This window comes from Fundulus heteroclitus, chromosome 8 (genome assembly GCF_011125445.2).
Source record: "Fundulus heteroclitus isolate FHET01 chromosome 8, MU-UCD_Fhet_4.1, whole genome shotgun sequence".
Lineage (NCBI taxonomy): Eukaryota > Metazoa > Chordata > Actinopteri > Cyprinodontiformes > Fundulidae > Fundulus > Fundulus heteroclitus.
In genome coordinates, this window is record NC_046368.1 from 12,598,189 (window position 1) to 12,616,576 (window position 18,388).

The window sequence follows — 18,388 nt, forward strand, 5'->3', positions numbered from 1 at the left end:
TTGTAAATGGATATGATCATAGCACTGAGACAACACTGGTGAAAATCACAAATTATATTCTCATGACCTAAGATAATGGACTTGTGTCTGTACTTGTCCGAGGAGATCCAGTACTTAATTTGACGCAGTTGATCTTAATAATGTCCAAGAGAGGCTTGAATGTGATGTAAGGATTAGGGAACAGCACCAGGCTGGTTTGACTCCTACTTGTCTGAGAGATTCCAGTTTGTTCACATAAATGATAAATATTTTTGAAACTCCATGGTAAAATTACCAAATAGGGTGGAAGGAATTTTCACTGCTATACCGTTGATACTCAGCTATATTTATCCATAAAATCCTGATGAATCCAATCAGGTATGTAGACTGCTGGCATGTCTTGATGACATAAAAACCTAAATGACTTTAAATGTTACGCTTTTAAATTCAGAACAAGACAGAAGTCTTTGGAACAGAGTGTTTGAAAAAGAAACTTCTTAATCAAACACTTTATCTGGATGGCATTAAATTGGCCTCTGGTAATTAAGTAAAAATACAACAACCTCTGTGTTATTTTTGATCAGGGCATGTCATTTAAATCCCATATTAAACAGGTTTCTAGAATTTCCTTATTTTACCCTCTGCAATATTGCCAAAATGAGTCCATGCATTTGTTACTTTGAGGCTGAACTATTCTAATTGTTTACTATGAGGAAGTAGTAAAGAAGGAACAATAATATAATTCAAAGCCTTGCTGCAGAAAGAGTTCTAAAGAAAATTAAATAGATAAATCATATTTATTCTATATTAGCTTCATTTGTACCATGTTAAATCCAATATATAATTTGAAATTCCCCTTTTTGACAAAGCCCTCTAGATCAGTCTGAGAGCCCTTTGCTCTGAGACTGCAGGTTCATAGAGTTTCTAAAAGTAGGATGGGAGGCAGACACCCTGTCTATTTTTAAGATTAGGTTTAAAACCTTTCTTTTGGATGAAGCTTATGGCTTAGGTTGTCCTGAGCTATCTCTGTAGTTATGCTGCTATAGATTTAGGCTGCAGGGGGACAACTTTGATACATTTTCCCAAGTTTGTATTATTTTGTGTTATTTCAGCTTTTAAATGTCTGTTCTCTCTTTGTTTTTTCTCTTCATATTAGCAACATTCTGTTTAGCTGTGACACCGTGAGGGGACATCAGCTCAGCTACTTCTGCCAACAACTAACTGAATGTACTCTTTCATTCATTCTAGACTTAAAAACTGCCTCAAAGTTTATCTGCTTAGCTGTTTCTGTCCTAGAAGAAGCCATTAATCGAGCTAACACTGCTATTACACATTTACTGTATTTGTTTTACATAGAAAGTACTCCTGGTGGATCAGTGTTTTGTTTTTTATGTGTATGTTCTGATTTCTCAAAGTCCCAGTTGGTTTTGGCAGATGGCTGCTCACACTGAGCCTGATGCCGCTGGAGGTTTCTTCCTCTTAAAGGGGAGTTTTCCTCTCCACTTTTGCAACATGCATGCTTGGTACACGTGCTCATCCAGGAGGATTCAATGCTGTAAGTCAATGACTTGATTCGATTTACTGGGTTTCGTAATAGAAAGAAATTAACCAATCAGTCGGTATGATTTGATACAACTGACTGTGAAGTGGCTTGAGATGACATGGGTTGTGAATTGGTGCTACAGAAATAAACTGAATTAAATTGAATTACATTTGTTTAAGGACAGGACTGCTAAGCTTTCTAGAAATTACTCAGTTTTTACTTACATGAATAAAAAAGGAGAGGATTTACAGATTTATGGAGATTGCAGTGCAGAAGGGCTGCAGTTGAGGATAAATCCTCATGGGCATTGAACAGAGGTGAGAGTGATGTCCTGTGGGCTGCATCACAATTTCCCCTCCCAATGCAGGATGTCTAGATCTGAAATAAGGCATGTTGGATAGCTTTTTTTTGGTGGTTCTTTGTACAAATTATCCATCTATTTATGTGCAAAACGCAGTTTAATAATGTCTTTTTTGCATGCCTGTTGGGCTGAGTGATTAATGGGATAAATTAAATTAACCAATAGATTAACCCAATGGGCTAGTGCAAAGTTTGTATTGAAGTTGTAAAAACAATTAAACTCAGGTACTAAGGGGACTTTAAACTCTGTGCAGTTGTATGTACTTGCAAACAACAAGAGCATGACTGATTAATTGGCTGGATAACCTTCATGTTGTGGACTGTGTTCAGTATGCCCAAGATTCCTTAGAAAGACCAGGCAGCTCTTGTTGCCTATTCAGGCCTATAAAAATGTGTCTAAATAACTGACTTAAAGTTCTAAATTGTATCTACCCTCATCTCTTGGCTTGCCGTAAGTCATGTACAAACAGCGTTCTAACCCTGTATTTTTTTTTTATCTTACTGCAATAGGCAGTGGATCAATTTTCTGTTTATGCTAGGCAACACTTTATCCACTTTTTATCTTTCTAATAAACATTCATTCCATGTTTATGTCAAGCGTTTCAAAGAGCTGTTCATTTTATATTTTATATTTCTTTTTGGAAAGCACTAGACTGTTCCTAGAGGCTGCAAAAAACAGCTTGAAAAAGACAAGATGCAACCCAACATGTCTATAAAAACAGTGATGCTGTTTTTGTAGGGGGTTCACAAGGAATGTACACTGACAACAAAAAGCATGTTTTAGTAATGAAGTATGGTGTTTCATGGTTGGAGTTTATAAAACAAAACATTTTAAGAAAGGGAACTGAGAAAAAAAGAAGCTGAAAATTTTGTGTTGTGTGAAATTTTGTCGATGACATCACAAAACATATATGCATGCATTTACTTAATTATGCAGACTACACACAAAAACAATGGTAAGGAAATATTGGATGTTTTCCCTAATGGTTTGCGGAATAAAAATGTCTACACAAGATGTAACTCTTATGATGTGAATAATGATATTCATTGAGGCTGGAAAGTTGAAATTGCAATCTTTTATATCCAGCACTGTTTTTACTCCAGGAGCAAATTGAATTCAAGATGAAAAGTATCTTTCTTGTTGAAAATATAAAACATTATTTCTGACTTTTATTCTTCCTTTGCTGCATTTCACAACTGAGCTGCTACAATGTCCTTACTATCTGACCTTCCTTTTTTTTTCATTTATGATGGCACTCCATGTGTAGATCTGTTCGTTCTCACATGTTTTATTTAAGTCTCAGTTTCTAATGTTTAATCTCTCTTCCCATCACTTCCTGTATTCATTTTTTTCATATCTGTAAATCAATTTTATGGGCATATGAACATTAAATCCACTCCAGGTTTAATTACCAAACAAAGTGATTTACACATACAGAGAAATCAATGAAATTACACCATAAATGTATTAATTAATGTGTAATAAATTAAAATAGCACAGATCAAAATTCTCAAACACTTACTGAAGTTACAAAGTAGAAAAGTGTTTTTTTTGTAATGATATTTTCGAGATATCATTTGTATCAAAAAAAACGCTTTGCATGCGTCGTTCAAGTGTGATTGTGGCCAATTTTTCCACACAAACTGTCTTTAAATGTCAAACGTTATAGAGGGCTCTCTATGAGCTCTGATCTTTGGTTCTTTCTAGAACTGTTTTCAGTGCCCCGACGCTGAAAACGGTTATATTTGAGAACTGCAATGAACGAATAATAGGGGTTCCCGTTCTTGAGCCACTCGCTGAAGTTCTTTGGCCATCCTCAACATGGCTGGGAGGTAATCAAGTGTCGGTCCAACCTCACCTTCTTATTAGACCCCAGTACCTCTTGTTCCTCTTCTTCGCTAGCTGACGTTTTCATGTCCGCCACCACTTTGAATTGACTTGTTACTGAAAAGTGCTTTATAAATAAACTCGCCATGCCTTGTCTTTGTCCGTCAACGATTGTGAGTGGAAGAAGCCATATTAAAACTTATAGGCTTATAACCCCCTTCCTCGATGATGGTTTTACATTTGTTGTTCACGTACTCCTGACGTACTTTATCTGCAGAGGCAGCTTCTTCATGCAGAGAAACCTTCTTAAGCCCAAAGCATTTCTGAAACTTGTCAAACCAGCCCTTGCTGGCGTTGAATGGGCTTGGTCCTGCGGGAAAAGCACTCAATGGTCCTGACTCTGCGTCGTTGTCCTCCTCAACATCACCGCTTTCAGCAAAACGTTCGCCAGACTTCTTAGTCTCAGCATGGATGGTGTTGGTATCCAGTGAGCTGTTCTTTTCCTGCAGTCACTGATCCACAGGGCTAATGCAGATTATCCTCACAATTGCCTCATTGCAAGAAGTTACCACCCTCTTTGCTGTCTGTCGCTGTCGTCCTTATACTCTTTTCTGCTTTCTTTATGTAGCAAACCGAAGATTCATCTATTCCATAATAGCACCATGCATCCACATAGCTTTTACCTTCTTTTAGCAGGTCCACAAGTTTCACCTTTTTTTCTGACGCTTGGGTTTGGTGGCCGGAGCCTAAGAAGGTGTAGAACATTTAATTGACAGTGTAAAGCTTAAAATTAATCAAAATCTTAATGGAAGTTTCACCAAAACACAATACCGCAGAGCAAAACTATGCGCAGCAATCAGACGTCAATGTGAAACGCAAAAGGAGAGATGCTGAACACATGCTATACATGAGAGATAGAGGAGACTGATTTTTTTTTTTTTTTTTTTTTTTTTTTTTTTTTTTTTTCCCAGTGTCCTGTCTAGCAGGAGACTGATTCTACGGTTGCTGAGCCAATCAGTACCCTGAATACAAAACACAGTAATCTGGTGTGCTACTGAACCAATCAGGATACAGAACACAGCGCTCTTGTTTAGAAATTAGAGATACGGTACTGCACTGCACTGCAAATTTAAAAAGCCTGCAATACAGTGAGACCACAAAAAGTGAAATATGATATGGCGAGGGACCGCCGTTATTTGATTCAAGTTGGGTGATTGATTCGACCATTTCAACATCGTACATTCTTGTCTCTGAATGCAATTCAGAGTTTCCCCCCTTCATTTTTTCATCGACCATGAAGCTAGTGCCATTGGGTGACAGCCAGTTCTTAACCATAATGTTCCCACCTTTAACATTCAGTGTTGTTTGGTATTTTGGAGGTTAATGTGCAATAACATACCTCCTCCAAACTTGGCCTGTATAGTTACATCCAAAAAGTTCTAATTTGTTTTTAATCTGACCTGAATATGTGGTATCTATTTCCTTTTCTTCTCTAGCAATCTTTAAACAAGCTTCAGCGTGTTTTATCTTCAGCAACAGGGTCTCGTGTGGTGAGCGGTCATTATGTTTTAGTAAATTGCCAGTTGTTTGAATTGAAAAGAAATTAAAAACTGCTAATTCCAGTTGTCTTTTGGACAACTATTGTCATTGTTGATGTGTTGTTTTTTTTTGTGACTAACTGGTTGTGGATGGTTTGTGGTGAAATTCCACTTCCATATTAAGGTGCTCATTATAACATTGGAAAATTTAGAAGTATGACTGTAACCAGTGCCAATTATACATTTTGTGTCGGTAAGATTACAAAAGATCTTGAGAGCTCTTTGCTTTTTCTCAATATGACATATTAAAAATATTTTTATAGTCCATCACTTAGAACTTAACCAATAACCTAATTCATTGCCGCTGATGGGATGCAGGGTTGCTTTCTAAATACTGACAGATTTAAGATGGTTTCTCTGCTTTCTGTGCTTGTCTGCAACTTCTTTGTTGATGTGTTCAATGCCCATTCCCCATGTCCCTGAGTTAATTTATGATTTTATTATTATTATTATTTGTAGATTTGAATTATGTTGGTTGATAATGGCAACTGCTCTGTCCATGTCATTATTTTCCTCACATTATACTTAGTATTTCCCGCCTATGAACTTTTGTCTCTTTATTGCTTCATCTTCTAATTCAAGTTTTAATACCTCTCACAGAATGCTCTTCATTTTCAAATGGCAATGCAGACGGTAGCGGCCCCCCCGTCGCAGCTCCTCTACTATCTGCTGATGATGAATGGTTGGTGGGACATCAGCATAGTCCTCTGCCAGGAGTGGAATATCAATGACTTCCTTTTGCTCATCAAGAACAACACCCGTTTCCACTTGGGCACTCTGGTCAATCTGACAAAAACCACATTGCCGCCACTTTCATCTTCGCTATCATCCTCAGCAGAGGCAACAAGTGCCCCTGTTGGGGTGGAGGTGCTACCCTCATCATACCTACCGCCAACTGCATCGTCTTATTCATCAAATTCTTCTTCTAAGTCAGACCAGCAGCAAGGTCTCATGAGGCAGCTGGAGGCCTTGAGGGAACATTCGTCCACGCGAGGAGTGGTCACATTCGGGTGCGACATCCGGGAGGTGCGCCGACTATGGACACTGGCGACGCGGATGACTCTCCCGGAGTTTCACTGGGTTTTGGGGGACAGTCAAAACGTGGCTGAGCTTAGAACAGATGGATTACCGCTTGGGCTACTTGCACACGGCGTGATGGGATCCCCTTCTTTGGATCATTATGTTCAGGACTCAGTGGAGTTTGTGGCGCGAGCAGTGGGCAGTGCAGCCCCGGAGAATCCTGCCATGGCACTTATACCTGGAACTACGAACTGTATGGATGCACAGCACAGTAATGGCAGCTCAGGAGAATTCTTGGCAAGGTAGGAAACCACAGCATGCCATAACCTTTTTTATTTCCAGTGTTGTTTCTATGAATGTGAGTCCTCTCGGTTGCTCCCTTGTCCTGGGGTCGCTCCAGCAAGTAATTACAAAGGTGTTCTTTCTGTGAATAAACTGCTAATTAGCCTTCAGCCTCATAGCAATTGTTGCAAAAGCATGACAAAGTATTTCAGCATGGAAGAAACAATAACACCAGAAGGCAATGATATTTATAGAGGTCAGACAAAATAGTTTGCTAAGAATCTAAGAATCATCTGTACATAGAGAATCACACCTGTGTTACCTCTTTTCAGTTGCTTTATTTGTATATTTGTGTATATAAATATATATTTTGTAATATATATATACATATATATATATATATATAATCAGATATAATTTGCTGTAAAAATACATGTACAGCGACACTCATTCAGAACATGAATGTCATCTAACTTTTGGGCTTATAATTATACATTTCAACCATTTTTGTACAGTGGGTTGATTATATAAAACATTCAGTGTTGTGTAAAGTCAGGTATAGGGTGCAACATGTTTGACATGTTTTGTTGTTTTCTTTTACATGCTTAGTCAAAGGTTCCTAAGCAACAGCATCTCAACGTAATGTTTTTTTGTTTTTGTTTTTTTGTAGCCGGCGGCATTATAATTTCTCTTCTTGCCAGATTTTGTAGAGTTCATTTAGTTTGGTTGTTTTCCTGGCATGGAATTGGCTTTTTACAGTAGTCAGCAAATGTTCAGTATATTTGAGGTCATGCTGTTAAAGAGGCTACTTTGTGCTCAAATTTCATCCATCCTGTTGTGGGTTTGAAGTTAAGTTGAACTTAGTCATCCTTAATTGTCATTTCATCTACTTTGTACAACACACTTTAGCTGCTGGCAGCGAAAATAACCATCACGGCATTGTTGTGCTCTTACAAGGGATCTCAAACACATTTTAAAATAGGTTGTGGAATGGATGAAACAGGCTGACATTAAACTCATCTGTAGTAAAATATTTCTGAGTCAAGATTTAAAGTTGGATTTGTACCAGGAAACCAACCAAAAAGATCATATTTAGCCAGAATTATGCCACAAACTTGCTGATGGCTACAAAGAGCATGGGGTCTATAATCTAAACTCTGTTTGGATGAGAATGAAATCTACAATAAATTTAAACTGATGCAAGCAGCTCTTGTGAATAAAATGCATTAAAGTTGTTTGTTTTATATAACATTTCCATCCTGACTTGAAAACCCAAGATTAGTTTGAGCTTTATGCTCATAACAAGGCTATGTCAACTTCTGACCAGCACTGCATTATGTAGATTGCTATAATTTAGTGAGTATTTGGAAAACTCTTTGCTTCGTTTAATCACCATTCAGGCTTTGATCATCTTACATTTCCCTGATGCTCAGCAGAAATGTTTTATCCAAATGGAAACCTGCCAATGAGCCTGTGAAGGCAAAGGATTTACCTGATGAGGTTTAGTTTCATGTGCTGGATACTGGGTCTAGTCTAAGCCTTTACAGACAGAATTTGATCAACCGTATGATTAGAATATAAGAACACTTTTAGCAGCTGCTTGTCTGCAAACAACAGTTTATGTTTGTGACCAGTGAAGGAATAAAAACACTTTTTTTCTTCTTTAGGCTGCAGAAACCTGAGGTGAACTGAATCATGATTTAGCATGCCTCCATTTTGTTCCTCACAGAAGAGACACGTACCAGTTAGCCTGATTGTCCCTGATTTTTTTTCTCTTATGTTTCAGTATAAATCATGTCTATTTGATTCCCCTTACTTTTAACTTTTCATCCCCTCTTTTTTTCTTTTCATTTCTTACACTTACACTTTCTTCTCTTGGCAACCAGCTCACAGCCATAATGCTAAGCATCCATTTAGGAAATGTATTTCCCATACATTTAGAAGGGTCAGTTGCAAGGGATGGCCTGAGGAAGAGGGAATCTAATGAATAAGGAGAGTTTGTGGCAAAAGTCAGACTACATTTTAGAAGTAATTTTGACTTTGTGCACCTCAAGGCAATTGGATATTAAGACCAAGGAAAATGGCAGAGCTATATTAAAGTTTAATATAAATGTATATTTGTTATTTATATCATAAATCCTTTTTTTATCCCGACTCAGTTGGGAATTATTTATGTGCTATTACATTTGCACACTCAAACAGGAGCATCGATGCATTCTCAAAAGGCCAGTCTTGACTTATGCCTTAATTACTTTAATTGAGTTAAAGAACACTTGTAGAGAAGCAAAAGTGTGGATTACAAAAACATTCCTGCACTGTCAGGAATGTTTACATTACCTATCAGTAGGACTAATACCTTATTGATGGGAGAAAGAAGAGAGAATTGTGTCCTTGTCTATTAATTTTCAGCCTGAGTGCCTTTCTTAATACATTGAAGCATAAAATTATTAAGAAAAACTTAGATATTATATATGGTCAATGTTTGCTGTAGTATGTATGTGAGTTTTACTCTGAATTCAGGCTTGAAGGTTAATAATCGCAAATAAATAATCTGTTTACAAATGGTGTCTCTCAGGGTTAGTTGGTACGATATGTTTAATCAGATGTCTCTGTCAATCTTGATAATCTGAATTAATACATTTCAAAGATTCAGATGGCAAAAAAAAAAGGCTGTCTTTTGGTAGTTCCTTTATGGGATAAATTTAGCTTAGCACAAAAATACTGGGGCTGTCAGATAGAACACCATATTGCCTAATTTATCTAGATTTATTTTCAATGTCCCTTCCTTTCTCTTCATTATTTGTTCACACCTTTATTTTTTTGTCTAAATAGTTTGCACAAAATACTGTCATACCTTTACCAGTAGACAGGAATGTTTCTGTCACAATGTTAATAGGACTAGTCTCAAGTCGTCTTATGTTGGTTTAATGTTCTAGTGGAGCATTATGTTTTGTGTTTTGAGTCAGTCATGTGTTGGGTTATCATCTATTTAGGCTCCCTCCATACTTAAATGAGATTAGGTGTATCTGCAAAGGTATTTTGTCATTTAGGCTGTGCGTCCACATGGATCGGGCATTTTGGGTGACCAAAAATCGCCTCTCTATAACCTGCATACCCCTCAATCTCACAAATAACAACAAAGATGGCGCCATTGCATTCATACTGAGACAAATATTGGCTTTGTTGTGGCTGTTACTAGTGTCCTCAGACTCTTCCATTCTAACAAGTCCGCTCTACGCAGCATTTCCCCTGCCGACACACATGAAGATCAGGTGATGTTTGTGTCTAATCCCCTTACCATGTTGCTGTGTTTACTTCACATGAGTTGTCTGTGCGTGCCCGGTGTTTTTTGCATGTTTTTTGAATGTCACAGCACCATCAATGGGCTAGCAAACATAATACAGCATTTTCAGTAGTGCAGCGTCCTATTGCATGGACGCACATTATTTCTCAATCATGTCAGAGTATGTTTGAATTTGTGTGGACGGAGCCTTAGTGTGTTCAAGAGCTAATGCCAGAGGACCTCTGGCATTAGCTTCTTAAGTTTTCTGTTCTCTACTTCTGTTTCCCGTCATTCAGCCAGTATAACTGCTACCAATTTAACCCACAGGTTTATTTCCCTCTTTGTCAGTACTTCATTTAAAACCCATGTTACGTATCTACAGGTCTATATGCCCTGCCTTGATTTATGCTCATACCAGCAGCGTATTTTTGTATATTCATTTGGAGTATTTTATCTCTTGGATTGCTGCTTGTGAAACATCTATTATTAAAAATTTGGGGGATTTCAGCGTCCGTGGTAATTTTATCAGGTCTCGAGTCACTCCACTAGAATACAGCATATTTTTGGACTGATAACCCTAAACTCTAAAAGTCTACGAACATCAGGGACCGGAAACCTTTAGCCACGTATTTAAAAATTTATTTCTGCGAGAGCCATATCATTTCTTTTAATACTGAATACAACTAAATGCCTGTGTTTTTTCAATTCTTTGGTTTTTGTGGCACTAGTGGCTATATTTTTTTAAAAGTAGGCTGATAGGAAATGGGGTTTTTAATCAAACCCAGGTCAGTAGTGTTGAGGAGTGAAGGCCTCCGTACAAGCGTCGTGCTCCCTACGTTGTTATACTGAAACTAACAATAATTATTAAAATAGTTCTTACAATTAATGTGAATTCTGCTGCTCCATGGTTTTGTTGATGGCTTGGTAGTCTGGTTGGAACATGTTAAGGATAAGCTTCATGCAGGCATTGAAGCTTCCATCTGTTAAACGTGATCGTAGGTTGGTCCTGATGTTTTTTTTTAAATATGAGAAAGACAGGTTATATGCATACGTTGAGCCAGACATGGTCAATACGGCAATACCCACGCAGCAGTGTGTGGTATGTGCCAGGAAGCCGATGTAAAGGTTGAAGTGTGTTCATTGCTGTCCATGCATCTTTAAATTCCCACAGTTTTTCAAAGTCCAGTAAACGACCTCTGTCAATATCTAAGTTAGAGTTCCAGCTTGTTTTCAAATGCAAACTCTGCTTGCTGAAAGGATAAGATTGCGTTGCAGTTTTACATTGAGCCGGTTCAGATGTTCAGTCATGTCCACGAGATGGTCAAACTTCAGTAGCCACTCAGCATTAGCTAGCTCAAGATAGAACGCTTCTATTTTAAGAAAGGTCTTGATTTTGCTCAGGCAAGCCACAAAACGGCTGAGCACCTTCCCTATTCACAACCAACGCATATTGCTGTGCAAAAGCGGATCGGGATAATTGTTCCCAACTTCATCCAGCTTCCCCCAGCAGTGTTTTAAACTGCCGATCATTTAAAGCTCAGGCAACAATAACGTTGACCACTCAAATGACCAGCGACGTCTCCTCACCAAGTTGCCCAACACACATATGACCACAACGTGCCTTCTGATGTAGAATGCAATGAAAACTAAGGATGGGTCCATTTACATGTTCACAGAAGCACTACAAATCCATACATCCATTGGTGGATTTTTTTCTTTAGTGAACTCAATGAAAGACTTGAATAAATCGTCCCCTCTTGTGGACCCTTTAATTGGTAAACAGCAAGACTTTCCTCACGCAGTGTGTCAATGACTGCATACCTTGCAGTCACGCTGACCCGCGATATATGGCTTACGTCTGTTGACTCATTCAAACCGAGGGAAAGGTAATGTGCTACATTTATGTCCTTCACTGGAGTTTTCTGCACTTTACCATCATGATCTTGAACATTTCTTGCTGACAGACGCATTATTTTGTTTGTTTGATTATCTTGTGTTCGTCCGAAAATTCCTCAAAAAGTTTATTGGCCGCATCAAGTATAAATGTTTTGGCATACTCGCCATCTGTGAACAGCTTTCTGTTCCTCATAACTGCTTAAGAACCAGCAAAACTATCAAAGTTAAAGTCACCTTGTCGGGTCCACACATGGAGTCGCTTGTATCTGCACTAGGGCTGGACGATAATTCAATAATAATATACATTGATCGATAGACGTATAACGATGATAGAAAAAAGGGGTCAAAAAGTTCAATAGAACAGTTTTCCTTCCTTTTGTATTGCAGCCTATGATGTAGGTTGATACTACAGTCATTAAATCCTCCCAGCCAATCACAAACGCGGACCCAGGAACCCCCCCCCCCCCTCAAGCTCCGCCCCCTTCAAAGAGTTCAGAGAGCACATGTTCTTTTTCATCTTTTAAATGCTTGCAGTTTTTGTAAAAAAAAAAAAATTGATTGAATAAAGGGTTGAGTTTGAATTCAGTGTTTGTGTGTTCTGTATCTAGAAATAGGTCGCTAAGCAACAGCATAAAATGGCCTGGGCTGCACTTAAAATATATGTTTTGAATTTGTTGATAATTATCAATATCGAACAATGTGATTTGTATTTTATCGATATGCTTTTTTTCTATATCATCCAGCCCTAATCTGCACAGAAGCTCCTGACATGCCTTCTTCCTCATGTCCGCTGCTGGATATTTCAAGGCAAATGTAGCATGCCGTGTGTCAACGTACTGCTTTATAATTGACCATTTTATCTAAGAACTGTTATTATTGCATATTAGATACTCCGCATCACCTGTTCTTTCCACAAAGGCAAAGTCCTCTGTCCATTTGTGCTGAAATGTACGGTACTCTTCATCTTTTTTTTGTTTTTGCGATCTTCTTCATCAAAAGGGTTTACTCTGCATACATTGCCTATCTGACTATTTAATTAAATGGAGGGAAGTTTACTCCTTGATCTCACAAAGTAGCAATGTAGGCTACTGCGTTATCCAATAAACATCAAGTTTTGGCGTTGACCCTCCTGCACTCTGAAGGACAGTTGTGATTAGCTCAGCCAACTTAGCCCTTAAAGGAGCGGTAGAAAAAGGATTGGTATGTTCCAATGTAAGATAAGGCAACCCTAATGCATCTAAGTCTTAGAAATATTAGAATCTGAGATTCTAAGATTTATCTGCGAGCCAGATGTAGTCATCAAAAGAGCCATATCTTTTCCACATAAAAGATATCTGACCTGCAAGTTTTATTTAAGCTATAAACAATAGTTTTATTATTCCAAAAAAAGTAAAAAAACAAAGCTAACCCTTAGGGTTATAACCCTAACCCTAATCCTAACCCTAACGACTCCTCGTTACAGAGGAGTGGACCAGTTTCGGTCCAATCTACTGCCTTAATGGCTTTAACGACCATTACTAAGGGGTGGACCTGTTTCGATTGAATTTGCATGTTATCAAAGCCATTACAAGGCCTTTGTTGGGCAGTAGTATAAAGCTTGTTACTCAACATTAATCCAGACTTTTTGAATTGAGAAAGCTTCCGGGAGAGGAAGCGAAACGTCTTCAACTACGGAAAACAAGTCCAGTTGCTTTGTTTTTTACTTTTTTGGAATGGCCATGACCTGGATGACTGAGAATCTTCACCAAGATTTTATTACAACCTAAACATTTGATTGTACCTTCAAGTCAAGTAAACTTTATTATCCCCATGGGGAAATCTGTTGTGCGGACAGCAGTGAAAAAACATAAAGAAGAACATCACAAAAAAAGATGAGTCCATTTTAGTTCGTACAATGTGGACCTAAAATTGACAAGCTAATAGCAGCAGGGATCAAGGATTTTCTCAGTCTGTTGGTCCTGCAATATGGCTTTTTTTTTTATCTCCGCCCTGATTGTGAAAGGCAGAATTCTGCCCACAGAGGAGGGCTAGGATCAGCCAAAATGATCCTAGCCTTCTTTAAGGACCTGCAATCATAAAGGTCACTCAGGTCAATAAGAGATATGCCTGCAACTTTACGTCAAATCTTGACAATAGATATTTTTGATGGAAAGTGATGCTTGCCAAGAAATAAAAGCAAAAGGCCAAAGTAAGAAAATATTCAATAAAACAAGAATAAAACATCTTCTCAAAACAGAGCTGACAATAAAATTACAAGGCTTGTAATAGATGTGCATAAGCTGGTGTACTTTCATCAATGCACATAACTTCTTCCAGGTTTGTTTAAAACTGTTCAATTTAGATTTTAGTTTCCAACCTGCTAATGGTAAATTTAGTTGAAAAGAGTAATTATAATCTGACACTTAATATTCACATAATCTTCACACAAGTAAAGCTATTATTGTACAGCTGAACCATTCACTAGTCATTTTAGCAATAATTTATTATTATTATTATTATTATTATTATTATTATTATTATTATTATTATTACTACTATTAATAATTTGTTTTTTTAGAGGGGTTGTTTGGTTTACTCAGACCATTTTCTTAATCTTCTAAACCTTAACTTGATCCCTACGGTACTGATAACAGCTTTTTTTTTTTTACTTATTTACATTCTAACTGAGGATAAAAAAAAACACTGAACATTTTTTTCATATTGCTAAACACTAATATGAGCCTCAGATGTATATTATTAAGAGCAGATTTCAGGATCAAAATATTTAATGTAGTTTTAAATTTGCAGGGCTTTTGCATTGCCCAGAAAAAGGAAACAAATAACAGATCTAATAAACTGGCTATAGTCTGAGTGCTTAATAGATATCATCTATTAACTGTGATATTCTTTGGGGTTTGGGTTTATTTTTAAACTATGGAGATCAGTTTCCCCTGTGTTCGTCATGGAAACAAAAATTACATTTGATGCCACAGCTAAAATCTTATAAGATAACTATATCACTTAAGACTCAGTCCCACTGGCTCCTAGGGTTAGGGTTAGGGCACTGCACTGCTCCGCTCACTTTCAAGCAGTTTTTTTCAGGGCCCAGCCCAGGTTCCTCCGGGTCTGCTGAAGACCAGGGTCAAAGCGAGTGAGGAGTTTATAGTGAACACCCCTCCTTTCAAGGAGAAGTCCGGTCAAAATCAGAATTCAAACCACTGAAAGTACTTTAAATACAAAACTACTACATACTGTGCAAAAAATTATACGTTTTTTTAATTATGAATAATTTTCATTTAATCATGTTTATGTGGAAGAATCCATCTTGGTCAAGAATAGTACTGTCACCTCCCATTTTTTTACGTCACTCGGCGGACCCGCAGTTGAGCAAGTTTCAACGCTCTGTTTATCACGGCGCACTATTTTCCAACATGGCGACGACTGGTGCTCTGTACGAAGCAGAGAGTGATGAAGTACTAAGTGACAGTGATGAGAGTTCCGTGGAGCTATCATCATCTGATAGCGATATGGATTTTTTTAGAAGAGTTTCTTGACAGAAACCGGACTTTTGACGGAATCCAGCGTACCTATTTCCAGTGCAAACTCAGTCGGGTCCTACAGTATATATGTATACACGTGTGTGTGTGTGTGTGTGTGTGTGTGTGTGTGTGTGTGTGTGTGTGTGTGTGTGTGTGCGCTCCGCTGCAGCACGGCTTGCCGGCGCTGCAGCGGAGCGCATACACACACACACAGCGGAGGAGAGATCGCTGAAGTGACTTAAGTTATATATTTGCCCTCTAGTAGGGCAGGTGGTCATTATTGTATAAATATTAAAATATAAGAGCGTTCCAGCACATGCTGGGGCGGAGGGATACCACATCACATGTGGTATCCCTCCGCCCCTCTGCTCGGTGACCATCCCCGCAAATTCTAAATAAAAAAATTCTAAAATAAAAAATAACTTACCGAAAATCCTCGCTCTCATGTCATGTTCAAAACATTCTTCTTCAAAATGGTCGCTGCATATGACGTGTTTTCTCTCTGGCCAGAAGTTAGATGGCAAATCCGCTCTGTTCAAGTTGGCAATCCAGCACCGAGCCCGGTGGCTCATGAATCGGGAAGTTGAAATAAGCAATGTTTTTTCCACTTTTACCAGTTGTGTTGGAACATCCGATGGCCATGCACGTGGGCATTGTTGCTTCAGCAAAAAGCTCTTGGGAATGTCAGCGGTGAAGTCCTCTGGAAATCCGAAAAAATTATTGATAATCGCAGCTGTGTAGAACGGCTCCTATTGACTTTGCATGGAAAGCGGAGAGAAATGCTGTCGCCGCTTCCGCTTTTCCACGCCCCAGGATGTGATGTCAAACGCCCCTTACTGCCCAAATATGGGCAGTAATGTCAGCCCCCATACACAGTGATTCAGACGACAATTTATGTTTTTATTTTCTTATTGATTAAAGATAAGTTCATTAAATAACCACAAACGTATTAGTTTTAGTTATAGCTAATGATACCCTGATTTTTCCTTGTTGACCGGACTTCCCCTTTCAGTGATTGGCCGGGGGGTGGGGAGGGGAGGAGAAATGAGATGGTTTTCTCTGAGGAAAACCAGAAAAACTGAAGAGTAACGATATTAATATTAAGGACCACTTTAAACAGAGTGGGTCAACCCGAAATATAATTTTAATATTTTCAAACCATGAACCATGCCGGAAGGAAAATGACAAAAGGAAAAGGACACTTCAGCTTTTTTTACCCAGAGGCGCTGTATCAGATCCGTGGATTTATCGAGGCTTTCTCTCATGTTACACTGAAAGCTGTTATGGTTAGTCTCTGAAGTATCCATCCATCCACCTTTTCCGGTACGAAGCAGCAGCTGTCTGCCTTTCCCTTCTGCCGGCCCGTCTTTCTGTATTAAGACAGGGGGGAGCAGTGGGGTGCTTTCGCAGAGGTGCCCGGCTTAAAGTAGCACAAGCACGGTTAAAGCCTCCCGCTCCCTCTGCTGACCAGACCAGCACACAGCCTGGGAGTGAGCACGCACTCAAACCGATAAAAATAATATCACTGCGATTAAAACTCTTTTAAGCTGTTAACATATTCTCCTCACTCCTGGCATGGCTGAGGATCTAGTATAAAGCTTTAAATTTTAACGGTGTGTCGGAAATCCCCCGGGCGAGGCAGCGGTCTCCTTCGGCACCGTCGGCCGCTCTAGGCAAGCTGGAGCTGGGCAAGGTCTGAACCTCGCTCCCCTGCAATAGCCGGAGAGTAAGCCCAAAATCAGACCGATAAAAGTAATTTCACTGCCGTTAAAATCTTTTTTTCAATTATTTATTTTCTTTGCTCCCGCCATGACTGAGGCAAAAGATCTCATAAAGAGGTGTTATTGTTGACTCCGTGACTGAAAGCAGACGCACAAAGTAGGAGTCTGCCCCCAGCACCAGCTCGAGCTCAGCCAACGCCTGACGCTCTCAACGCTCTCACCGCTGATACAGCCTGAGAGTCAACTGAGGAGCCCGAAGCTTGCAGGCTAAACGTCTCCACGTCTCCCCTTCTGTCTCTCTCTCAAACACACAGTTTCAAAGCAGACAGTAGAGGAGAGGAGCTCTGCCTTATTTCATCAAAAGATGTGTGATCCAGACATTTATCCAGGTGGTTTACTCCTTAACGATATCCAAGACAATCGTGCATATACAGTTATAGAAACATCATTTGAATTATTTATAGTTCACCGTGTGTCGCAGATTTCTTTATATAATCAATGTTGCAAACAGGGCGTGAGGCAGAGGGGACGGGGGCCTTTCTAGGCCGGTCGAATCACAAAACGGCCAAAGCTAATCCGAGTAGGGAGGAAACGAGAAGGGCTGGTGGAGCTGGGCCTTTATGGTATATGGTTGTTTGTCCTGTGTGTCTGTGTTGCTTTGTGATAGACTGGCGACCTGTCCAGGGTGTATCCCGCCTCTCTCTCAATAACTGTTGGAGATAGACACCAGTCCCCCCACGACTATGTATAAGTGGGTGTAGATAATGGATGGATGGCCTTATAGTACAAAAAACTATATTACATTCTTCTCATTTATTTTCAGAATCGTTAACTTTTGCTCTCGTACTACCAAAAATAACATTATATTTATACTTGTAATATTTATTGATATAGATAAAATGATTTTCTGCTAGTCTCATATCTGTGAGGTGGTCATTTAAGCTTAACCACAGAACAAACAGCAAAATTTGCTGTGTGTCTGTCCCCAGGACTCATATCGGCTTTGTGTAATGCAGGAGCAATATTGCAAATATGAGCAGCTGATGTGTGCTCTTTCATTTAGTCTGATAAGAATACTGCTTGTATGAGTCCTATTTGAAGTTTACCAGGCACAGCAGCTCTCTGAGTTCTCGTTTGTGCAAAATTTGGCACGTGCACACAGTTCAAAGTCTGTGTGCACATGTTAACAAGGCTTTATTTGTGTTTCTGTAGCAGTGCATCATATTAGTGTTGTTTGGACCTGGCTGTGAGTCAGTGGGTAGAGACTAAACTGAAGTAAACCCTCAAATGTCTGATTGCGAGACAACTATGGTTGATTTGCAATCAGAAAGTTGAGGTTTTTTTCCACAGTTTTCTCCTG

At 39.0% G+C, this 18,388-nt stretch overlaps 1 protein-coding gene across 1 annotated transcript in view; it reads left to right on the top strand.

Moving 5' to 3' along the window:
* grin3a (glutamate receptor, ionotropic, N-methyl-D-aspartate 3A) overlaps positions 1–18,388 on the top strand; it is a 109,877-nt gene that overhangs the window by 11,881 nt on the left and 79,608 nt on the right. Inside the window, exon 2 of the mRNA XM_036140116.1 lies at positions 5,909–6,630. Within this exon, the coding sequence (XP_035996009.1) occupies positions 5,909–6,630 (722 nt within the window). The remainder of the gene's footprint in view (positions 1–5,908; positions 6,631–18,388) is intronic.